The 25131-nt window shown below is 48.3% G+C and overlaps 1 protein-coding gene across 3 annotated transcripts in view; it reads left to right on the top strand.

Moving 5' to 3' along the window:
• MEGF11 (multiple EGF like domains 11) overlaps nucleotides 1-25131 on the top strand; it is a 285900-nt gene that overhangs the window by 257202 nt on the left and 3567 nt on the right. The window contains exons 22-23 of one of the 3 annotated variants that reach the window (XM_075764672.1): nucleotides 18813-18869; nucleotides 24277-24453. The exons of 1 other annotated variant lie outside the window; for it this stretch is intronic. In XM_075764672.1, coding sequence (XP_075620787.1) covers nucleotides 18813-18869; nucleotides 24277-24413 — 194 coding nt within the window. In that variant the 3' untranslated portion in view covers nucleotides 24414-24453. Of the gene's footprint in view, nucleotides 1-18812; nucleotides 18870-24276; nucleotides 24454-25131 lie in introns of those variants that run through there. One more of the 3 variants, XM_075764670.1, reaches the window with a different exon arrangement.

The raw sequence follows: 25131 nt of genomic DNA, 5'->3' as shown, positions 1-25131 counted from the left end.
ACAAATACAGCTTCATGAATCCTGCAGCCCAGATGAGATGTTTACAGAAATGACCGTGCAGCTGATGTGTAGTGGGAGGTGACAGAGTGAACCCTCCTGCTGGGAGTCTTCAGCCACCCCACCGACAGTCTGTATGGGTGGAGAAGATGCACACAAAAAGAAGAAAACTTCCATTTTGTAGCTTGAGAGGTCTGGGTTTGTGTTTACTGCAGAGTGCTTACTTACTCCCTTTTTTCACGGTTGACCTTGCACCTGGTTTCCACGTGATGCTGTCCTGCTGCCGCTGCAGGATGGGGACCGATGCTCTTTGTGTCACCTCACAGCCCTGAGTGGGAGCAGAAGCTCAGTCTTTCAAGTGACAGAGCGTTCTGGCCTTCATCCGCACCTCATGGGTCTTCCTCTGGAGCGCAGCCTCCGGCTTGAGGGGCTGACGGCAGGACTCTGCCATCATGGATCCTTTCACAGGACTGGGCTCCCCCTGTTAACATTAACATAACCTTTGGGGGGTTTTGTTGGGTTTTTTTTAATTCGAATCACTCCCTTTCTTTTAGGCATTTAAGTCTTTGCTTACTATTCAGAGCAGAATAAAATTCTCATCTTTGGAAAGAGAGGGGGGTATTTTGGTGGTTTTGGGTGGATTTTTTTTGACTGGGATAGCATTAGATTTGAATTTGATGTATTTCCAGCCAGCAGTTGTAAGAGCTTCATGAATAAATGTGTAGAAAATGGACTGTGCTATCAAGGTAAATCAGCCTGGGTGGGTACTTAAGTATCGACCAAATGGAACTGTGTAGAAAGAGTAATTCTGAGTATATGGTGCTGCATGCAATGAAGGAAGGAAAGATTTTTGGTGATGCAGACTTGTGTACGAGCTCAGGTTCATTAATTCAGCACTGTGCTAAGTAGTAGGGCAACCTGGTAGACTTTTCCCTCAGCTCATTTCAGGTGCACAAAGCAAGCTACGGCCAGATAAGCTGGGTGTGAACTTGTAACGTGTCAGCTGGCTCACAGTCTCTGTCAGTATGTGCCCTCTTATCTGGCAGCAAAGGCAGCGGACTGCGCCTCTTTTCCTTCGAGCTGGTCCTTCTTGCCCGCAGCTGAGCGAGGGCATGACAGATAAGGGAAGGGGCAAGGCAGAGCCGAAAGCTGGTGTGACTCAGCCATCAACACTCACCTACGAAGCAGAAGGACATGGATTCAAGCATCTATATTTAACTGGGGCCGCAGGTTGGGAGAAGGGGGGATGAGCTTTGCTCCCTGGGTGAGCTGCCAAACCCTCGTCAGCAGGTTGAAGGCTGTCTGTGAGCAGCTGTGTTTGTGATGGGCACTGAGCCCTGTGGTAGGGTTCCAGCCCCAGTTCTCATTTGCAGACCCCAAGAGATATCAGTTTCTTGTTAATTCTACTGCAAATATCACAGAGTTATAGTTAGGGGAGAACGCAAACTACACAACTACAGGCTGGGCAGAGAATGGATTGACAGCAGCCAGGAGGAGAAGGACTTGGGGGGTGTTGGTGGATGAGAAGATCAATGTGACCAGCCAATGTGCGCTTGCAGGCCAGAAAGCGAACTATGTCCTGGGCTGCATCAAAAGAGGCGTGACCAGCAGGTCAAGGGAGGTGATCCTGCCCCTCTACTGCACTCTGGTGAGACCCCCCTGCAGTACTGCGTCCAGCTCTGGGGGCCCCAGTACAGGAGAGACATGGAGCTGTTGGAGAGAGTCCAGAGGAGGCCACAAAGCTGATCAGAGGGATGGAGCATCCCTCCTATGAGGACAGGCTGGGAGAGTTGGGGTTGTTCAGCCTGGAGAAAAGAAGGCTCCAGGGAGATCTAATTGCAGCCTTCCAGTACCTGAAGGGGCTGCAGGAAAGATGGTGAGGGACTGTTTATCAGGGAGTGTAGTGTCAGGACAAGGGGGAATGGGTTTAAGCTGAAGGAGGGTCGATTTAGATTAGATGTGAGAAAGAAATTCTTTACTGTTAGAGTGGTGAGGCCCTGGCACAGGTTGCCCAGAGAAGCTGTGGAGGCCCCATCCCTGGCAGTGTTCAAGGCCAGGTTGGATGGGGCTTTGGGCTACCTGGGCTAGTGGAGGGTGTCCCTGCCCATGGCAGGGGGTGGGACTGGATGGGCTTTAAGGTCCCTTCCAACCCAAACCAGTCTGGGATTCTATGATTCAAAGTCCTGGCAGGCTGGCTGCAGTGCTGGGCAGTGGTGAGCAGAAAGGAGCTAAATGCAAAGACTGGTTCTGGACTCACATCCTGATCTGAGATACTTTGTTAGCAACAACTTCGGAAAATAGGTGGAACTAAAAAGCTCTGCACTTACGGCAAAATAGAGCTGACCTCAGAAGTTGCTCTGCATGTTTCAGCAGAAAAGAAATGCTCGGTCAGATATACTCGTGCGTGTGCAGTTTCCGCTCTCAGCTGTGTGCCACAGCGCTTGTGTAACAGACACCCTGCAGATAAAACCACTTATTTGAAACAGGCTATTTTGCAGTAAATTAAGCTAAATCTAGATCTCCACAAGATGTCAGCAAAGCAAAGTGCATGTGCACAGGAATGCAAATGCAGAGGGCAAGGAGAGAGGGCTGATGGTGAGCGGGTACCCCCTCCTGCAGACGGTGCCAGCCAGGTCCCTGTCCTTCCTCACCCAACTGCTGCCGACCTTCATTAACGATCTCAGATGGTGGGGACAAGCAGCCACCCCAGCACTTCATTACCCTTTCCCTGTGAAGGTCTTTCCTAGAGCTAACCTTTCTGCCTACAGTTTAAGCCCATGGTTTATTAAAACCCATTCTTTTACTTCTTACAGGGCTTGGCTGTTTAAATGATGCTGCTTCAGTTGAAATTTTTCATCCTTTCTTCTGATGGTACTTTGAAATATTTATCAATTTGCTATTAAGCTGGAACCAGATTGGGATTGATGTTTTCATTAGAACTGCCAGTATAAATATGATGCCTTTCTTGGTAAATTAGCTTGTTTGGTAAACGTGTTCCTAAGTTAAAGTGAGGAAATAGGGAAAATGTCTCTAAGCATACCAGTGTAACTGCCCCAGTTTGCCTTTCAGGGCTGCAGCTCGCTTGCTTTCTGAGCCTTTGCACTAAAAGCTACGTAAAATGTTTCAGACTCCTGGGTATGGTTATAGCACCTTGACTTCTAACATCAACTGCCTTTTCTGTAACAAAAAAAGTTTTAATTAATTGTTTCATAACTGCAAGGGTTGTTCTCATTGGTAGCTCTTGCGTGTGTTTAAACCCAGGAAAAAGCTGTGTTGCAGATCGTGGATTTCCTGAGTTTTGCATTTCTTCCCTCACCTGCAAAGCAGCTGGGCTGTCAGAAATATTACTTTTTTAAGATCTTCAAAAAGATAGCACTGTATTAATTGAATATTTTGCTTTTTTATCTTATATTTAATGCTAATAGTCAAGAGTTTCACATCACGATAATGCAGGATAGATTTCATCTGCAGATGTTTTATAACACCCAGTACTCTAACAAAGTTTGCTAAACTAGATCGTCTCTAGCATGTTTTCAGTTTCTTAAGAATCGTTATGGCTTCCAAAGTATTTTGTGATGACTTGTTTTCTCCCCAGATGTATCCCAAGGTAGCGGCAGTGTACATTGTTTTTCCAATCCAAGCTACCACACTCTCTCATGTGGTGTGACTTCACGCTTCTTTACCAGTAATCTGGATGGAAACAGCTCCAGTAAGGTAGATATTATCCCACCCCGCTGTAGCAATGTTCTTATCAGTTCAAGGAAATCAACCAAAGCAATGCCTGTTGGATCCTGTTTGCCAGCGTTATTTAAAAATCCAGCGCAGCAGTTCCTGACGTCGTAGCTCTGACACAGAAAGGTCTGCTTTGCCCCGTGTGTATCTTCATAATCTCTGCGCGCGGTAACTGGAGTCTCAGCACATGCCTGTCTGGGTCAGTAAGGCTTAGTGTCGTAGCAACTGTAAGGTATGTTTGCTTCTCAGGAAAGATAAATGACTACCTAATTGTAATTATCCGTTAATATAACACAAGTAAATCAATGAAGCATTAAGTCAGTAATCTAACTTTGCTATATCATTGTTTCCCAGATCAGCAGACGCACAAATTTCCTGCTGACACAGACAAGCGGATAGATGCAAGAAGGTTTCTAGGGTGCTTCAGAGCACTGTTCTCGTCCAGGGGCATTCTGAGAGCTCTGCTGTTACTTACGGCTCTCCAGCAGAGCTCTTCAGACCGTATTCTTCAAACATCCAGCAGTACCTTACTTATCACATGTTGCTACTGATTTCCTGGGACTATTCAGGGGTAACACTATTACTCAATTCACCACTTTAGGAATAGATTTAGATATGGTAAATGGTAAGACAGCTCTTTCTTTAGAGCCTTAATAAGCCAAGGTGGGGCAAAGGGTAGGGAGCAGAGGAAAAAGGAAGTGCAATTGATTTCATCAAGGTTGTCAGCTTTAAAAATGATGGTAATTGCAGGCTCTGTCACCTTAATCCAAATGTAGCTCTGCTAACTGGAAAGCCGTGAGAACAAGATTAATGCAAAAAAGACACTATTGTATGAGACAGGGTATGCAAAAATATTTCTACATGCGCTCCTGTAAGTCATTTCTTGATTATTAAAAGAAAATCTCATTAAAATGTAGTAAAAAGGCTGGCTCCAGAGATTTCTCAGAGAAAAGTTTAGACAGATGTGTAAATATGTTTTCGCCTGTAGACAATCCCCTTGCATCATGCGTTTTTGCTCCCCAAATTGAAAGTGCAAACGCTCATAATGTCAAATTTAGGATGAACACCACGGGTGTGGGTCTGGACCACTCATCCTGTTGCAGTAATTTAAATGAATTCAGAAAAGGTCAAAGCAAGCACCTATCCTGGTTTCCCAGCCTGCAGTGCCATCTTGTCCCAGAGCTACCACAAATATTAAGCTGCAAAAAAGGTTTAAAACCCAAGCGATGTGTTTGGACTAGCGATGTGTTTGGACTCACCCTCCTATAGTACTGGCTATCAGTAGTCGGTCAGCAGGTTGTCCTGATATTCAGAAAAGAAAAAAGCACCGGATCTGATATTTGCAGAACACTTATCAAAATATGTGGCCTGATATTTCCTTTAGATGTCCCTCCATCTTACTTACTCATGAGAATGCTTTGCAGTAGTGAATAGCTGAGGATGGCCAAAAACACGCTGCTTCTGTCTATGCAGTTCTCTAGCCAAGTAAGACAAAAGAGCATATAAAGCCCCTAATGGCTGCCTTAACGAGGTTCATTTCCAAATCAGTTTGTCTGGTGCCATTCCCACTTTCTGCAGGGAAATGTGCACAAGTTGTACTTGGAGGAGTCATTTCTTTATAGTGCCAGCTGGGGTCACAAGGAACCAGCGCAGATGCAAAATGAAAAAAAAATGGTAGAGGAGTCTCTGAACTGCTGAGCCAGAGCCCTGGATGTATAATCCTCCCTGTGCTCAAAGGGGATCGTGCCTTGAGGCAATGGACTGGAGCCATTCCTCTGTCTCCTCTTTGAGAGACACGGCTTGGGCAAAGGTACAAAGAGACGGCAAGAAGGAGATGCAGCCCTGCTCCAGTTTGAGAAGGCTTGCTCTCCCCTGTGCTCCCCCTGCCCCTCTTGTCCCCTTCTCTTTTCATGTCTTATTTTTGCCTTTTCTCTCCTCTTCCCTTGGTGTTCTCTCCACTCTATTATCTTCCCTGTTTCCTCCCACATCCGTTTTCCTATTCTCTCCTCTCACCCGACCATACGTGCGTTCTGTCTCTTTTCCTTCCTGCTGTCCTCCCGTCCTCCCCCAGCCCTGCACGGGCTCAGCAAGGGTCAGTCTGGCTGCGGGGCGCTGAGCACATTTACTGACCCCGCGGCTGTTGTCGGCGTACGCAGTGGGTGCTTCATGAGGGAACCAAGGTGGGCAGGGAGGGCTGGCAGCAGAAGGGACCTGAACAGGTCCAGCACTGCGCTCAGGACCGCAGTTTGTGGGACAGGTCTGTCTTCATAGAGAGGGAGCACTTCCAAGCCTTCCCGCATCTTTTCTAGGACCAGGGGGAGGTATCTCACCTCCTCGTTTCCCCTCTGCCAGACAGACATTTGGCCATTGCTCAGGACCCCACACATGTCCGGAAGGTAAAAACTTTGAAGCTGCTGAGAGACGAGTACGAGCGGAGGCATTAAAATCCTCCCGGTGTACACAGGCCTGGTTAGTTGTGCCAGCGGAGCGCTCAGACTGGAACGCAGGCAGGCAAAAGCAAGTGGGAGGATAAGGGGGAGCATAGAAGAGACTAAAAAAAGGCTTGGCTTCTTTTATCTAGCAGAATGAATGCTGAGAGGGAGTATGATTGCCATCTATGAGTACAACGAGGTAAACATTAGGAGGGAGAAGAGCTATTTAAGTTAGATGACAGAGCTGGCACAAGAACAAATGAGGATGAACTGGCCATGAATGCATCGAAGCTGGAAATTAGATTTCTAACATCAGATCAGTGCGATTTTGGAATAGCTTCCCAGTAAGACTAATGGGACAAAGAAATCTGATTACTGTTCAAATGGAGCTTGATCAGCTATCTAAGTGATTATGTGCCCGGGTGTTTGCAGTAAAGGTGGCTGGATTCAGGGACTCCGCGACCAAAGCTGTGGCCCTAAAGCCTGCTCCGGCGGCCGGCAGGACTTGATAGGGCTGAGCTGTGTCTCTCCGCAAGCTCCGGGAGAGCAGCTCTGCGTCTCTGGGGTTGAGGAGGAGGCAGAGAGAGGCGCCTGCATCTCAGTGCAAGTTTTTAACTACCAGCACCTTGCTACAAGTAAATGCTCTTCCCATGTGAGTGAGCTTGCAAAGCCAGCTTGGCTGAAATGCCAGCCCCGATAGATATTTTACTGTTAGTTTAAGTGAAACCAAAAATTTGACCTTGGCCTATTAGCTCCTACAAGTAGGTTTGGCCTTTGTTCTTATGACACTCGCAGCAGCAAATAATAACGATGCTGCAAGTTACCAAGGAGCATCACACATGAACTCAAGGGAACTTGTGCCACAGAATTACTGCACCAAACTTTTCCAAAGCAGATAAATAGAGATCCACACTTACCTCCGTGCCCCTGTCTTCACATCTGAGCTCTCATGGCTTGAGTTAGAGACCAGATTTTTGGACGCTGAGGACCTATTTTGCTCAGAGGGAGTTCGGTGGGACCGTTCACAGAACTGCTCTCAGTACTTCACTGCCAGCTCTGTATTTGAGGTTTTGAACGGTGCGTGAAAGTAGCAATATATCTCACTTTTACCAAAGGCTGCAAAAGTGCATGAAAAATACCCCGTATAGAGCATGAGGCTGCCGCAGTAGTATGCCCCGGGCAAATGGAAGATTCTCACCCTGTGCTTTTGCAGAGCTCTTAATTCCACCCCGACTCCCTACCAAAGGAGAAGAGCATCACAGCTAGAGCCCAGGTGTTGCTGGTTTCTACAGACATCAGAAAAATCAATTGCTGTTAGATGTCCTGAATTTTTAAAGCCAAGAGATTCACATCTCTTAAAGGAAGTTCTAAATTCTACCAAAGACTTCACATAAAATTAGAAACTGCAAAACAGAGGGCATTGGAAATAGTCTGACGGGATGTCACCCAGCTAATAAAAAGGAATTCAACCACAGAAAGCATCAATAAAGGAGCTTTAACTAAATCTTACCCAAGAAAAAGGAAGACTGCGAATATAGAATCACTGCGGAGTGTTCAGGTTGGCCACCTAAAACTGAGAAACGTGGGCTTGGGCCATGGAAACCTGAAGTCAGGGAAGTTAATGGTGAAACTTATCAATTGCTCTCCTGGAGGATAAAGGTCTGAGGGAGCTCCTGCCAGCACTCCTTTGCCTAATCACCTTGGACTTCTTAGAAAATCTGAGCATTGGCAGCTGGCATGTTGGTGATCGACTTGCCGCTGGGATCTATCCAGCTGTCTTAGACAGGTGGATAAAGACTTTGCTTTACTCGTGCTAGTATCTTGATCTTAAAGGAAAAGTTGCCAGATATGAGGTAGTTTTAACCAAATTGCTAAAATTACAAGCTAGGCTTTTTAGTGGATAAATTTACTATGAAGTCATTTTTCCTCCAGAAAAGCAATTTTGCTTCACACTAAAAATTGAAGTATCTTCTATCTTTTTAAAAAAAAAAAAAAAGTTAACAAATTATAGTGTGTTAAGAAATGATAGTAACACAAGGAGACAGCTATAATCACATTTCTTCATAATTACTGCATTCTGAAAAACTCAGAAATGTCCCCAAATCATTTCATTAAAAAAAATCAATTCTAGCCCGTAGCTCTTCATGCCAAATTTTAGGTTTGTGAGCTGATTTATAAATCCTGCAAAAACACGGCTTTTAATAGAAACTCAAAAGACTTTAATAAATGTGATCTAAGTGGTACAGCTGGATTGAAAAAAATCAGCATTCATGTTATTGCTGCAAGTTTGGAAATGCAGAAAAAAGCCGTGGGCTCCGCTGATGGGAACAGTGCCGTTAGTGGGGCTGCGCTGATTTACACGGGCCGAGCGTAGGGCCGCACCGTCGGCTTCCTTCCTCTGTGACCACATTACAAAACAATCTGCTTTTCATCGCCTTGCTCGTTTGCTCTGACTGCCCCATCCATCCGTACCGTATATTTGCTGTCAGTGTTTATGTTCCCTGTTTTGGGGGAGTACGAGGAACTGCTGCGTGATAAAGAAATGACTCCTGCGTTGTCAACGGGGAGACGCCAGATGCACAGCCCGTGCCGGGAGCAAGGATGTGCAGTCACAGCCACTGCTCTCGGGCAATGATTGCTCTAGAAATATTGCAGGCAACCAGCTTTATCGACTTTCTGGCTGCTCTGGGCATGTCCTTGAGGAGAGTGGCCGGTGCAAAGGTGCCTAATGAGCTGATGACACATGGTACCTTAGTGGGAATAGAGAGAGACAGAAAATGAGGAGGAACAGGACGAGGCACTAGCTGTAGCTATCACTGCGCTGCTGGTGCCGTCTGACGTGAGATTCATGGAGTGTAGGGCCACAGGGACTGTCGTGATCATCTGGCTTGGCTTCCTGCGCAGCGCAGGGCACAGGACCGCCCTGAATTAATGCCTCTTTCAAGGGCAGTGCTGGTGGCTCAGCAACAGGGTCTCTTTCAACCAGAGCCTGGCTTTCAGATGGATTTGAAATGGGCTCCTTTGGGTGTGCTGGCATTCATCTGTCTTTGTGTGGGTGTGGGTGTACTTTCATACATATAGATACGCACATATGCATATATATCTCTGTGTGTGTGTGTGTGCTGGGTGCCTTCATGCTCTTGGGGGTCTTGACTCTTTTCTTCCAGGCTGGAGGTCAGCCCATTTGGAGCACAGTTCTGTGCTTTGCAACTGATGAAACCTATTTGTGTAAAAGCTTCAGCTGAATAGCTCTAAAAATACTGCGCAGTTGCTTGCAGAGAGACCCAACATTTTGTGTGTGCATGCGTGTGTGTGTGTGTGTGTGCATACACAGCCTCGTCTACCTGTGCTGTCTCCTGTGTCTCTGTGCAGCGCTTGCACCGTGGTTTCTCCTGTGTCTGTTTAAGCCAGGGCAGATTACATTTGGTGTAAAAACCACGTCAGGCCACTTTCTGCATCCTGAATCAATGGAATTCAATCAGCAGGATTCAGTCAATGAGGACAAGGGTTTGCCTCTGGTTGTTACAAATCTTCACCCAAATGAAACCTAGTTTCCTCAATCAGATAAAAGCTTCTAAATGTCAGTGTGCAGTTTGTGATACATAGTGTAGTTGTATGAAACGTGGTGCTCCTGGTAGAGAGGAGTGTTTGCAGATGCTTTCCCTGGAGATAAGGGAGAGGCTGCAGAGCTCTGCAGCTCTATGCTCAGTGACCCGGCTTTGGGGCCGCTGGCAGAACGTCTGCATGGGAGGATCCTGCTGGCCCCCATTGCCCTATTTATAGAGGAGCTTTTGCTGGCGGAGATTTCCTGACCCTAAACCTTCCCTCCTAAACCAAGGGGCGGAGGAGCTGCGTGGCTCCCCAGCCACAGCCCCTGCTCCCCTCTCTTGGTCCGGCATTTCTCCGTCCTGCTGTGTTTCTCCACCTCCCATGACATGGTTATTCCTTGCAGGTCGAGGTGTGCTCCTTGCAGCAGACTCGACCCGCTAACCTGTTTTGCTTGGTGACTGCTCTGCCCCGAGATTGTGTCTGCGTGACATGGCACAGAGCAACGTCCCCAACTGCTACATGGGCCAGCCCTTTTATCCCTCCCCATCTGGCTGTGATTCCTTTAAGGAAATCTCCCCAAAACGGGGTTTGGTCCAGTGGGTCTCTTTGCAGAGCGCCCTGCGCAGTGCACCTCCCCCATGGCCGGGCTCCCGATAGCACAATGGAAAGGTGTCTGTGACCACGCACCCAGGGGACACGCGGGACTACACGTCCCGAGGGCCACGTCCCCCTTCCCTGCGGTGGCACGTGCCCCGTCAGCTCTTCCCAGGAGTGTTGGGGGGGACCCTGGGCTTCCTGCGCAGCCGTGCGCAGCGGCCGGGAACCGCAGGAGCTCTGCAGGCAGGTACAGTGCGGGGCTGCTGCACCCTGAAGTGGGGTGGCTGGGGGGCTGAAGGCCCTACAGCAGGGCTGTGAAGGTGGGAGAGAACACCTCGGGGGTCTGGCTGTGGGTGCTGGGTACCAGCTGGGATTTCATAGCCCAACAGACTCCAAAGCATCAGTGGGGGGAGGGTTGTTCCAGGTCTTAAAACCCATTATGAAAGCTAAGCAAAAATTAATGAGATCAGGGAAAATGAAATGTTGTGGTAGTTTTGAATACTTTATTTCAATTGTAACCTCTTTTATTGTTAAGCATTTTCTTGTAAATGTGGTAAAATAGCAGAGCTGAACCCTCTGAAACAGAGGCAGGAGGCTTTTCAGTTTGGAATGGAAAAGGAGAGCAACGATGGCTTCCTAACTTTAATTCTTCAACAACTTCCTCAGGAGCAGCTGTAGTTTCAGCAGGTGTGAAAGGGAAAATGTCGAGGTGGGCGACTCAGCAGCTTTAGAGCCACAGTGAGTCGCAGACCCTCCTTGCTGGGGCTCACCTGATCACCGTGCACTCAAGCATTACCTAGCTGAAGTGAGACTTCTACAAATGGCAGAAAAAAAATGGCAGAAAGATCCAGAGCAGGTTGACAAGTGCGCTTGACACAATAGCAGCCTTCTCCAGCTGATACCACCCCTCTCCGGCCGCGCTGGCACAGGAGCCGGCTGCGCCCTGGGCACACGGAGCATCCCAGTTTTTCCAACAGTAGCATCTGGATGGCAGCCCCGGCTTCCTCTCCGCTTTTGCTGGCAGATCTGCACGGGCTTTTTGCTTTGTTATTGCCAATGTTATTTTCCTTGAATTGAGAGAAATCTTGCAGCCGTTACATCTAACGAAATGTGCAGATGTATTAGCGACCCCCTCTTTGTTCCAAACAGCTCCTGTCTGCATGCTTATGTAGGTGGTTTTGATCCATCCATCTTCATTAGTTATTTTGCAACTGCCAGCATATGTCACTCCATGTACACAGGCATTCGCGTCGTGATTACTGGTTACTCGAGGAAATCCCGTATTTTCCAGCATGCTTGTGTTCATTGCTCGGTGAAGTGACTCTCCTTTGTGATTTTCCCTAATGCTAGTGAACAACTGTCAAATTCATACAGATAAAGAACTGAAATGGTGAGGCCAAGGTAATAGTCATCTCCCATTTTTATTTGTGACATCATTGGGATGAAGTCTTGGGCGGGAACTGTCTGTTTATTCCAGCATTAACCCATTATCATACTTTTTGAACAGCTCAGTAACAAAATCCTTGACAGAGAAACTGCAGACTGGAGACCCTACAGCTATCTGAATGAACTAGGTCAGTAATTTTTAAACAATTTAATCATTTTAGTAGACATTAGAGCAATTCCAAATCCAAATCAGCCTTTCATAAAGGCATTAACAATAACGAAGACTATTGGTGGTGTCTTTATTTCACAGTCAGAATTGCCAGTAGTGAAAGATGGAGAATTGAAAATTGTTTCCTTTACCACAAACCACAGACTGGGAAAGCAGCATCGATAGTCATTCTAGTATCCCCCCTAGGTTGCTGGGTGGAATCCCTATTTACTCTGGAAATGTTTTTTTAAAGACTAACTTAGAACATTAAAAATTCAATTTTTTTCATGCTTAATAAAGTTTAGCACTAACTACTGGCACCTTGATAAAACTGTGGAGCCTCTGGCGGGAGCCGGAGCGTGCAATACACCCTGTTATCTCCCAGTTAATCATACAGTGGCAATTTTTCAGGCAATTTTGAACGACCAGATAGTGCAAACAAGCCAAGAGTGAAGTTTAATTACCCTTTCTCAGCTTATTCTCCCTGGCTTCAGTTTTAACAGGGTTTTTTAGCAGCTCTTATCTCAAAACCTATCCAGATTTAGTGGTTTGGATGCTATTTGTTTTCCTATCTTAGCACTTGGAGTTTAGCTCGTCAGTGACAGAAAGCATTTGCCTTCCTTAAGTGGGATTACTAATATCCTGCTGCAAATACGCAGTATGAGGGAAAGTGCAGAATTAAGTGGTATTACGGGATTTTTAAAGTCAACGATCTCACAGCTCACGTGGCAAAGGAATTAACGTGAGGCAGCACCAGGCATCACGTCTTGTCACTGCTCTTTTGGTCACAGACCATGCCTTGCTCCAAAGATCAAGCCTGCCCTGCATCAGGAAAATCACAAAACTGCCGAGCTTCAGCGCAAAGCTTTTTCCATCATTATCAACCATTAATGTTTTCTTCTCTAGAACACGCTGCAGAACCGCTGTTGTGCTTATCTGTATGTAACGTGGAGGGTTGGGGATGGTGAGCATTTCCAACCGCTCCTCAAATCAAGTTAATTTTCCTTTTACCATTTTACTGCTCTGCTCACCAGCTTTATTTTTATCTTGAACTCCCCATGTGCCACATTTGTCCTGCATTCATGCATTTTATTTTACTAGCAGAAGCAACGCTAAATGCCTTACTTTGCAGTAAGAATGATGTAGAAGTGATAAATACCTTAGCGAAGTGGTCTCCAGCAAAACAGTCACAATGTTTTCCATGGCATTTTGCATCCCAGACACTTTTTTCTTTCTTTTTTTTTCTTTGTTTCTTTCAAAGTGGCTGTTTCACACTAATTGATAAAAATGAGATTTTATTTTTTTCCTCCCCTTTCAGTACTAAAATTAATGCTTGCTTATGCTAACTTTCATAATGTTGAATTCTTGCTCAGATCAAGGCCATTTTTTACATGAAACTGTAAAATGTTTTCATGTCATGGTGTTACTTCTGTGCGGGAAAAAGCTGCAGATTCCATTTACATTTGCAAACTTCAAAAGAAAGCAAAAAACTTCAATTTTGAATTACAAGCAAAAAATTTAAACGAAGCCTAATTAAGGTCGCATAGGGGATCCTGACCTTTAAACCACATCATGCATGGAAGTACCAAAGAGTCAAAGGGATGTACCACTTCTCATCCCACTATTAGCCTCAGCTTTTATGGCACAGGTACGTGTTGGGATAGCAGCCAAGTATTGTGCCTGGCTGGATTCAGTTAAAAATAGTTAAAATAGCAGTGGACAACTCCTCTGTTGTGACCCCGTGAAATATTATAGAGAGCAGGTGTGTAAATAAGGGAGCTAAAGGCAGGGAAGAGGACTTCAAGGGAAATGGAGGAGAAATTTGGACCGGATGGGAAGCCCTCAACTCTTCAGGTCGCCTCCCTGGTTCTTCAGCCAGCGACTCCTCCGGCTGAGGCGATGGTCCCAAAGGACCCGGCTCTTCAGATCAACCAGATGAGAAACAGCACCAGGCTCACAAAAATGACTGTGGGCTTGTTAGAAATTGCAAGTGTCATAAATACGAATTATAGTTGGGGGAAAGGAAATCGTAAGAATAACCATGTGAAAATTAACTCAGACACTCCATCTTCTAAAACCTGCAATCATAAGGAGTTTTGTTAATTTTTTAATTTTTTTTTTTTTTTTTTTTTAACACCTAAGAAATGCATTTCTGCTCAAATACTGTCTTCGAAGTTGGGTGCAGTCTGGACCTGTCCCAGGCTGACACCTTGTGTATTTTGAACTGCAGCATGCCATCGCTTTTCAGGATCACGGCTGTGCTCAGACTGGATGTAAGGATTCAGGGACTCTTCCGATGGGGAAAACCTTGCTTCTCAATACCACACGGGACCCGGGCTTAGACACCCCTTTGATCTCACAGCTCAGGGAGAGCAGGAGAAGCAGCTACTCCCAAGGAGAAGATGCTGCCTTACTCAGGAGCAGCGGCTGGCAGCTCAGGAGAAGCCAGGAGACTGTTTCCAGCAGGAGCAGAGCACTACTGCCTTTTTCTGTCTGCTCGGCACCACGGCTCCTCACTTCCAAGCAATGTATCTCTATATCCGTGTCTAAAAGAGGATCGACAGAATGCTTTCTGGAAATACCATGTACTTTCCATTTGCTTGCATATCTCATAAAGGCAATCCCGCAGGTAACGGGCACGTGCGTGCTTTAATTACCCCCTCTTTGCTCTGCAGGCTGTACTTTTACAGCTTTGGAAAACACCTTTTGATGGCTCACAGTTTGCATCATTGGCCTTTGCTGAGCCAGGAGTCATTCCTCAGACATTTTTTTTGGAAAGAAAAAGAAAAAGAAAAAGAAAAAAAGAAAAAGAAAAAGAAAAAAAAGAAAGGAAGGAAGGAAGGAAGGAAGGAAGGGTGTTCTCTGAGGGAGCAGGGAAAGGGCTGTTCATACCGAGGGGTCACAGGGCCATGGGAACAGCCCATTTCAGAGCCCACCCCGCTCCTTATCTCAGTTGCGTGTCCTGCACACTGCCACAGCAGCACAGATCAAGGCGATGGAGCAAACGTGGCAAGGAACGGGGAGAGTGAACCCGCCTGACCCAGCACCAGCTCCCCGGGAAGAGTGCGGGTCAGGTGCCAGGCGCTGTTTGCGGTACGCGATGCTAAGAAAAGCTCTTTCATCTTCATTGAGCACCCGATGTAACTTCTAAGTCAATGTGTATGTTCCTTCTGATATCACTGGGGGTCTCTTTGAACCTAACAGGAAAGAATTGTGCAGAAAAACGTGTCATGTATGTGTATACATGTCTATGCATATATTATATATCTGTATAAAAGTATGCATATGTACTTCCACTGTACGTAGACGTACAGTGGCTCTTAACAGACTGTAGGGGTTTCGCCTGTTTTGCAGGACTTCGTTGCCGGGTTTGTGTTCTTCCCAACTGGGAAACGCAAGGAGCAGCACAAAGCCTGTGTTTTTACTGCTGGCCCATTTGCTCATGGGCTTCAAATATCAGTTTGTCAGGCTGTTTCAGAGAGATCATCGTGTCTGTTAAGTGGAGTTGGAGTCTAGGATGAGCACATTTGCACAAGTGATTCTCATGGATGTGTGCTGGAGAGATCGGAGTTTGGGGACTCTGCGGTGCCAAGAAGAGGCGGCTTTGTCACCTTTGCTGAGTGTCACTGCCTGTGCAATGCAGCCTAGTCCTGCTAGTTTCAAGGAATGCCTTGTCTTTGCATTTTCTGTTCGCTTTCTCTTCTTGCAGAACGGGAATTGTTTGCCCCGTCACTAATCCGTCTTGCTCCAGTCCAGTCTGTGTTAAGCCATTGCGGCGTCCAGCTTCCAGCTCCTACTCCAAGCAAGTCAAAAACCACCGACTGAATTCAGAAATGGTTGTTATTCTCATTAGCTTGAGTGCTGGGCACAGCAGGCTGCAGACAAAAATGGTTTTATCTGTAATGTGGTTTTTTTAACAGCAGCCCTCAATGCAGAGACTAAAGCGTGATTTGCAGCATACCCTGAGTGACTCAAAGCTGCATTCATTTCAGAGGACCAAAGCCACAAAGTTTGATTCAGAGTTGACTTTGCATTTTTCTCAAAGCCAGGAGGTGTGGAAAAAATATTTCCAGCTGAGACTCTGATTTCACCCCAACAGACAAGTTAGCTTCAAATTTAAACCTAGCCTTTCCTGAAGGGCCAGATTCCTGGCCTGGTTAGGGCTTTTCCACACTAACTACTTTTGCAGTTTAAAAACTAATTTATCCATCATTCATTTCACTTCCTGAGGAATGCAACAAATACACAAAAATGCGTCATAAACCCCACAGAATTATAACAGACATAAAAGAAGACTAAAGGCAGAATTACCGGGAATAGGTTGGGAAGGGCTTTGAGGGGTCGTGTAGCCCTCCACGGCAGCACCAACCCTACCTGTGTCTTTCCTCGCAGGTGTATCCCACCTTTTCCTAGACATCCTCCCATAAGAAGGAGTCTGTTTTCCACAGCTACACACTGGAGTAAAGTGAGAACTGAGCTCCGGCGTGGCACTGTGCTGTTCCGCAGCTCGCTGTGGACAAGGACTGCCCGACTCTGAACCAGAAGCCAGGTTCACTCGGACAAAGCTGGTATCAGTACGGCAGCCTGCCCTCCGGGAGGGACTCACAGCAACTTTGGGCTTACTCGGAGCAGGCACAGTGATCTCTGCTGCTGCAGAAGCCCTTCCAGACGTGCCTGACATTTCCAACAGCACCAGCAGGAGCTCGTGTGGAGCTGAGCTAATGAAATACGCTCGGAAGGTGGAGTCCTTCCCCTCCGAGCCACCGAAAGTGCCGGTTGATATTGCTGCATCCTCGCAGCAGCCCCAAGGCTCCAGCCTTCATTCAGGTCTTCACAGTCGCAATGGGAACGTTTCTGTAAAGACCTGAGGAGGATGCTCAGAACAGACGCAACATTCTTGTACAAGGATGGGCTGTGCAGTGAGCACAGCTAGCCATTCCCGGGGTAACCTCTGGTTCGATACGTCACTAATTCTTCATGGTCCTTATTCTAACCATCTCATTAGTCTCCAGCGGTTATGAGGACACTGTCCTACAGGATCACTCCTGTGCTTTTTCCTACTTGCTTTGTCTCTAACTCCGACATGGCTGGTCAATATTTTAAAGTTACTGGGGAGGACTAGGTCGTGGTCCTGAGCAAAGTTATTCATCCCAGTCTTCCAAAGCCAGAGGCTTTTCCAGTCTTGCTGTCGCACTATGTGAGCAATGCCGTGCCCAATGCACCTCCCCACGGGTCAGCCTGGGTCTCCTTTTCTTCCCTGTTGCTGCTCTCTCTTTGTGGGTACAGCTCCCTTCACCCTGGAACCCCAGCTTTGTGCTCACCAGCCTGGCTCTGTCTGGTGTGAGCCGCTTCTTGCCGGAGGCACCCTGCCTACGGGGGCGGCACCCCGGCCCAAATATTGCTTTGGGTGCTCCTGCCCGCGGAGCCTTGCTCAGCCCTGGCAGGAGGATGTGTGACCGTCAGGGATGACCTTCGGGAGCATCGCAGCTGGGCGTGAGCCAAGGGATGAAGCGGCTCCATCCTCTTCACTCAGGACTCTGCCCTAGCAAAATACAGGCGAGAAAAAAAAAGCACGTAGCTAATACCGTGATGTGAAAGAGCTTCCCACTACGCCCGTCAGCCTTGCCTTCTGCATCTTCTTTCAGGGGCTGAGTCTGGGAAGTGGCTCAGGAGGGGTGGTGGGAAACAAAGCAGAAGGTTCCCAAAGGGTTTTGGGGGGGGGGGGGGGGGAGGTGTCACTCTTGGCCAGAAGGGAAAGAGCCCCATGACAGAGAGCCGGTGGTGTGCCGCCAGCCATTCCCCTGTGCTCAGGGATGGACACTGAGAATCAGAGCAAAGGGGGGTGTCTTTCATGTGCCTTTTATTGTCTAATCTAGTGATTTTCCTTATTTAGCAAAAAAACCCCAAGGCTGTCAGGAAGAAGGGGCTGGTACGGCATTGCTAGTGGTGGCGACAGCTTTTCCTGTAGATCCCAGAGGACGTGCAAGGACAAACAGCCGGGAGACCTCTGGCGCACGCAGTTCGCAGGGCTCTTGCCAGCGTAACCTAGTTACTTGATTGGGAATCCCATAAGCCACAAAGACATTTCTATCTCAGTAACCAAATTTGTGTTGATTTTGCTAGTCAATAAGAAATATCAGACTCTATAGTTAAAAAGATTTAAAGGCTTACAATAGATTTTCCTTTTGATTGATATCTAGGATAATTTGCAGTAGTGAAAATGGAAAAGGTTCCCATCCCTTTCTATCTCTGCCTCGGTAAGGAGCAGCAAGTTCTTACGGAGCTGCACAGGGCGGAAGCCTTTGCTCTCTGCTCTCAGCTGCTGCATTTTCAGACGGCTGCAGCCACTTAGGGACTGTTGTCCCACCAGTTATTGAACTGTGCGAATTGATAAGCAAAGTCATGTAAGGTAATTTAGAGAGATTGTACACACCGGAGAATTTAAGACTGTGAATTAAATAACATACTGTCTGTGAATGAAACATAGGCTAAAATTAGCCACAGAATAATGTAACGTAACCGGCAGACTCAGATTTGAAAGGATATGCTTTAGGCTTCTTTTACTAATCCAACCTAGTGTTTCAGTAATGAACGTATCGGCAGATGATTTTTTCTTTTTTTCTTTTTTCTGTTCTCCTGATGGATAGCTGTTCTTGGTAACGAGCAGTAGCCTTCTCCAGGAAAGCCCTGCCTTTCAGGGAAGCTCTTAAGCATATGCATAATTTTAGGCGCGCGCAGAATCCCCGCTGAAGCTGAGCGCATGCTTACAGCTGAGGGTATGCTTAAGAGCCTCCCTAAATGAGGGCCTTGATGTACAATTTGGAGGAAAGAATATATGCTGCTCAGTAGTCAAAGCATTCCAATTTACATAAATATTTATTTGTTTTCCATTATATATCATTTTTATGCAGGTGCTTGTGGGATGGATAGACGTCAGAACACATACATAATGGAAAAAAGCTTCAAAGGTATGGTATCCAGTGCCTGCAGTCACCCTGGCAAAGAGTTTGAGGAGGGTGTCGTAGAAGAGGTGAGATAGGAGCCCTGAGCACCCGGGAGAGTGGCCGTGCAGAGACAGAAAGGGACAGAGCAATTACCTACAAAATCCTCCTGCGCGGCTCAGCTGGCAGCACTCTTGTCTCCGAGGCAGATGTCGGGGGGCCATGAATTATGGATGCAAGTCTTCACGGTGCCTCAGCAAAGCAGCACCAAACAAAAAGGGAGGGCTTTGCTGAAGGGCCAGGAGGTGCAGGTGGAGCTGTCTGGGCAGGGGAAGCTCTTTTAGGACCTGTCACCCATCCAACAAGGGCTTTCTGGTGGCAGTTGCTGATGGTGATAGACTGGTGCATTTGCCTGCTAAGTTGTGGCTCCGTGAGGCACTCGGCCATCCTGAGCTTAAACAAAGCCACTAGAAAACAAGCTGACCCTGCTACGTGGCCTTCCCTGAACGAGATTTATAGCAGAGCTTGAGCAAAGCCCTCACCCGGTACATTAACCCGTCACGCTGGCCCGAAGCAATTAATGGGCATTGACTCCAGGGCACTTCTAAAAAGGGCTCGTAGCTGAGTCATGAGCACAAGGCCCAGCAATTTTAGATTTCAGTTGTCCTCCAGGTTTGCATTCAAAGTATTCCAGTTGTGTACGGCCTACGTGGCCAGTTGGCACAGTGGTCCCCAGCAACCGGGCTGAGGCTGGGCACACTGAACCGGCGGTCCAGCAGACGGAGCGAGGAGGCTGTCTCAGTGGGAATAGGCAGGTTTCGCGCTGAGGTCCTCCATCTGAATTCAAGCCTGTTGCGTCTGTACACAGCAGCTGGGAACGTCCCTCCACCAGCCAAGGAGGTACATACTGCACGGCCTCTTTCCGTAACGTCCTCGAGCCGGTGTGGGCTGAGGAATGGGGAGAATGGTGCCTTCACACAGAGCTGGTCTCAGGACACCCACTGGTCTGCTACGGCCAAGGTGTTAGGGAGCGAGACCTTTACCTGAACTAACAGGGAAAGTTGCAAGCCAGTCCACGGAAAAAACAATGACCAGTTTATAGCCAGGCCTAGATAACGCTAATCATTTCGTAGCTGCTGTTTACAAAATAAAGTGATATAATATTTGCTAAAATATAGCTTTACCACACAGAATCACCAAAGGAAACCAATAATCCATGACCACGTCTTTCTCGCTAAAGCTAAATTTAAAATATTAAAAGGGTTATGTATGTATATTTGACTCAATCCACTGGTTTCAGCTACTTCAATGATTTTTCAGAAAAAAAATCTTATAGTAGAGCTAGTTGTTCTCTTTACATGGAACTATTAATTTCAAGATTAGTTTCAACTAAATTACTGTGTTTACAAAGCTGAAAAGCTGCTTTAAACCCACGCAGTAGGAATTCCCGTCCGTAGACACAGTCACACAGAGTGGGGTACCAGTGGGAACGAGAGCGAGAGAGAGAGAATTACAGCAACAGCGAACCGTGAAATGTATTTTCTGCTGCTACTTATTTTGTTTATTATTTAGGATCTGAGCCGTTTCTTTACATGTTTATCTGCTATGAATTGCAAAATCAGGCCTTAGAAGCCATGTCGGGAAAGGTGATGTGTTCTTTGTGGCCGCTCAGGCAGGGCTGGCGCTGGCAAGGGCACACAGGAACACACCTGACGTCCCAGGAATTTTTCGGAAGCTGACCTGCAGGCAGTGGGCAGCTGAGATTTCTCAGAAACATCTGCCTTTGGGTGGATAAAGATTTCCGCCACTCCAGTCTGACGGTCACTTTCTGGGTTCAGGCAGCCCCGGGGCTCTGGCAGCAGCATGGGCACCCTCCGTCCTGGAGGAGCCTCCCACCAGAAGGAGCCGGGTGACGTGCCCGATGCTCCGTGCGCAGCTCTCCTTGCCCTGCCAGGTCCTGCATTGGCCCTGACTCACTAAATGCATCTGAAAGACGGAGAGAAAGCACCTGCTAAGCTGGAGCATTCAGATAAAAGAAACTCCCAGTCCCCACCAGTTGGATTCTGTCAGCAAAAAGACTCGGCAGGCGGGTGCTTTGGTTTTATATACTTTTATACACTTTAAAGATGATGTCTTTTCCCATCGGTATCTGTTAGGTCTGACTGGAGAAAGCCTGCCCTGCAGTCGAGAATCACGTGCGGTGCTCCTGACCCCAGCCCAGCGCGTGGCACGGGATGCACCGCCGGAGGGGACACGGGGGGTCCCGTGGCTTCAGGCTGAGTCCAGGCTGTGGTGGACCTGCTCCGCCACCCGCTTCCCCCAGTTCCCCTCTGAGGAGAGCCGAGCCCCCCAGCTCCGCAGCCCAGAGAAGGGCGGCCAGGAGAGGGGTGATGTCCCTTTTGCAACGTGCCACCAGAAATGCAGTGGCCATGCGGCTAGTGGAGGCCCAGGGGGTTAGGCACGGCTGGTTTGTGTTTGCCGCAGTCACCCACGGCCAAGCCCAGCTCACGCCGTGCCGTCCGACAGCTCCTTGCGCTGGCGAAGCAGAGGGAACCCTTCGCGGCAGCAAGGGGCTGGACGCCACGGTGCCGGCTCTGAGCCCCATGGCACGTGGGGACACTGGCTGAACGGTCACCAGGTTTTCAGAGCAGTTTCTTTCCTGTGTGTGGTGTTCAGTGATAGCATTTCCAAGCTTTTCCTTGCAGCTGAGTCCTTTTCTATCTTTTAATTTTTATTTTTTTTAATGAAGGCTGATGCACTGATGGAGTTGGTCAGTGCCCGTTAGTCTGGCACTAACATTTTAAGGAAAAAAAAACCCCCATGCTTTGCACGATACCCAGCAAAATCCCAGCAGTTAGAAACACTAATGCACTTACCCCAGGGACTCGGGGCTTGGTTCAGTGTGGTTCATTTGTTTCTTGTACAGGAACATGTCCCCACAACTGCGTCCCACTGAAAAGCAGCAATAAGCTGTCGCTATATTACTGTCCTAGCAGCAGCAAAGGTTAGCCACGACAAAAAAAGCCGCCAGAAAGGCACGCTGCACTGAATGTCACCCATAAATGTGATTAACTGGTAGGAGAGCGTGTTTTACCTGGGTACATCATATTTCCTTAGCACTTGAAACGTGGCAGTAGGTACCGAGGCTTGTCATTAGTGTGCCAGAGGATATTCAGGGCGAAAGAGAGGAACCTGGTCTGTGGGAGGGACGAGTACATTTCCAGTCCCCGGTAACAAAAATAAAATCTCCTTCAAAGGTCTGGTGATTGGTATCCAGGCAACACAGAAGACAGGGACTTCAAAATTAGAGCATATTCCCCGTATTTCTCTAGCGTGCCCAGCTGATGAAGTGCTCCCAGTGAGTCCCAGCACTGCTGGTGGCGGTGCCACCGGTCGGGCTGAGCTTCGCACCTCGGGGAGAGCCTGGCCCCGCGGGGACGCGGGAGGGTGACGAGGGGCACGGCCACAGCTCACACGCGGCCTGCGGGGCGAACGGGCCGAGAATTGCTAAAGACGTTTGTTCTGGGTGAGATTAATTCATGAAATGGAATTTGATGATTGATGCCAGGCTTTGTTAATTATCACCAAATTACCTTAGTAACAAAGTCACTCAGATGCTCCCACATCCTTTAAATTCTCTGCGATCTTGCGCATAATGTGTCTTGTGGGCTAACGACTCCCTGGTGTATAGCACATTACCAAACATACGCTGGTGCTCTGTAAATTATATTGTACCCGGAGCGAAGGGTCTAATCCCTAGCCAGGCACAGAGTTCCCATTTACGTCAGCGGGAATCAGCTCTTAGGCGTGCTGTTTCTCAACATCTTCTGGGAAAAGGCAATTCCTGGGAGAGGCCGAGTGAGTCTGGGCAGCCCAAGCGGTATTTCACTGCTCTTCCCTGGGAAGGGACACCCGCCCGGGAGTCGTGTCAGCCCTGGCAGCGGTGCAGGCGAATTTTAGCTGAGAGAGATAAAAGTAGCTGAGCTGGACTTAATAAAAGATATGATGCACAGGGATTTTCGCCTATGCCAGCTCTGATGAGCCCGCTTCCGTAAACAAACCGGCACTGACCCAGGCATCTGGTTACCTGCGTGCTACAGCACGGCCGCGGCAGGACGTCTCACTCTCCCCCCTTTCTCGCTGTAGTGGCCAGCAGGCTTTTATAATCTACAGTTTATGAATTTAAACCCAGCTCTGTTTTGACTTGTTCCCCGCCTCCAGCCGTGCTGCCGACAGGAAGTGCTTTGTAGAGCATTCTCGGGGCACCATCAACCTCGTGCTCACACGTGGAGCTTGCTTTGCACGCTCGGCCTCGCACGGTCTGAAAGCCGCACGCACCTATTCACGCTACCCGCTGGTGTGAGCTCCTGCCTTTCGCCCTTCCGTCCCCCTGAGCCTCTGCTCAGCACCATGCCTTGAGGCAGAGAAGCACGTTTGCAACAGTCTTGCTGTCCTCTCGCCCCAAAATTTAGAGCTGGCTCATTAAAGGCTGCCCAGGCTCTCCTGATGGTAGTAGCCACCAGAAGCTGTAACTTGCTGGCAGGTGGGGCTGAGCCCTTCTTTGGCTAAGAAAGATTTTCATTTTATTATTGGATTTGTTAGCCCTGGGCTGTTGTCTCCTCACCTTTAAACACTAACGGATCCCAGACTGCGTGGCACCTTAATTTCAGCCCTACCCATAGCAAAAGCTAATAGCATTGAGCTCACCGGAGTACGGAAGCCTTCGGTCTCGCAGGGTTGTTCCATCACTCGCTCAAAGCACAGGATGGGACAGCTTTTCGCTGACTTGCCTGTACTGGGGGGGGGTGGCAAAGCCGGAGGGCCAGGCCCTGCTGCCGGCAGCTGGGTGATGGTTGTGTCGCTTTGGTTCCTGTCTCCTGTCACGTACCAAAAGAGACGTGCTTCACTTGGAAGCAAAGGCACCGTTAATCTTACCCAGGCTGAAGTCAGACGAGGAGTTTCTTAATTTTATTACTAAATAAACATTGCAGCGGTGCCAGGGCCTCTGCCAACCCTCACGTCCCTGAGGGTCCCACCATGGTCCAGCTGGTTTGCTTTGCAGTGGAGCTTCCTACCCAGCTGGTTTCACCGACCCCGAGAGCTGAGGGCTCTAAAGCTTTGCTCGGGCCGCTGAAGCTGGAGCACAGAAAAGCAACAGCTTGCCGCAGGGCAGGACTGGCACCTTGCTCAGCGCTTTTCCCCCAGCTGAGCCATGACGAAGGGCACCAGGCCCGGGGGAGGCCGATGGACACACACAGAGACACAACCCCAGAGCTGAAGGAGGGACAATTGCAGCACAGAGTGAAGCAGACCCGAGAAGTGGGTTAGCAGGCCGGGGCGGATAGGCACAGAGCTGAGGTTTGTAAAGGAGAAGCGATATCTTGTTGTCTGTCTATTTCTTAACCTGAATTTCTCTTTTTGTCTCCCATACTAGATAGCGGGGGCAGCTGGGATTGCAGCTATTTTGCAAGTCCCGCTATTTCACCGGGAGTATTTCATATATACCAGGATCTGCCTTTGTACTGTAACCCAGCACAAGAAAATGCCTCATCTTTCATTGCATCGCTCTAATTCTAAATTAATGGCACTGCCCAGCAGGATGCACACAGCAGCAATGGCACGTTCTTGAATGTCAATGTTAAGACCTATTTATTCTCTCTTGTTGTTTTTTATTATTATTTTTAAAGCAAGACTGGCACTGTACCTTGCGGGAGGCTGGCATACCCAGCCAGGGTCACCGACAGGGGAGACCGGTGGTGACAGCTCTCGCGCCAACCTTGTTCTCCCCACGTAGCGCCTCCTCCGCCACCATCTCCTGTTTCCTCCGGCCCAGGGGAGAGGAGCAGCAGATGTCTACAGCACTGGGGAAAACAAAAAGCAAAGCAAAAGCGAGGCTCGGATGGAGGCTTGTCCCCCATCCTGCGGAAACCCAAGCGTTCCCCGCTAGCAGGAGCAGCCTCCTCCCGGTCTTAATGGCAGAGGGAACATGAAGAAGTTGGTTTCTGCTGGTGCTGGATAGCCCCAGAAACCGGAGCTCTCAGGGGACGAACGCACATACGCTGCGCTGATGCAGTTCTACGCCTGCTGGAAATGTTTTGCTTTCAGACATACGGCATTTGATGTTGACCAAAGCCCCTGGGGACAATAACCCCGTAGCTGGCCCAGCAGGCCAAGTACCGGCAGAAGGTCCTGCCTGCAGAGCCGACTCGCCACGGCCCCGTGCATGGGTCTGCGGGGCAGGCGGAGCCGGATTAAAACGTAGCTCCTTAGGAATTAAGGGGAGGGAGGG

Source organism: Balearica regulorum, chromosome 12 (genome assembly GCF_011004875.1).
Source record: "Balearica regulorum gibbericeps isolate bBalReg1 chromosome 12, bBalReg1.pri, whole genome shotgun sequence".
Lineage (NCBI taxonomy): Eukaryota > Metazoa > Chordata > Aves > Gruiformes > Gruidae > Balearica > Balearica regulorum.
Note: the sequence above shows the minus strand (reverse complement) of the source record. Positions and strands in the feature narration are given on the sequence as shown.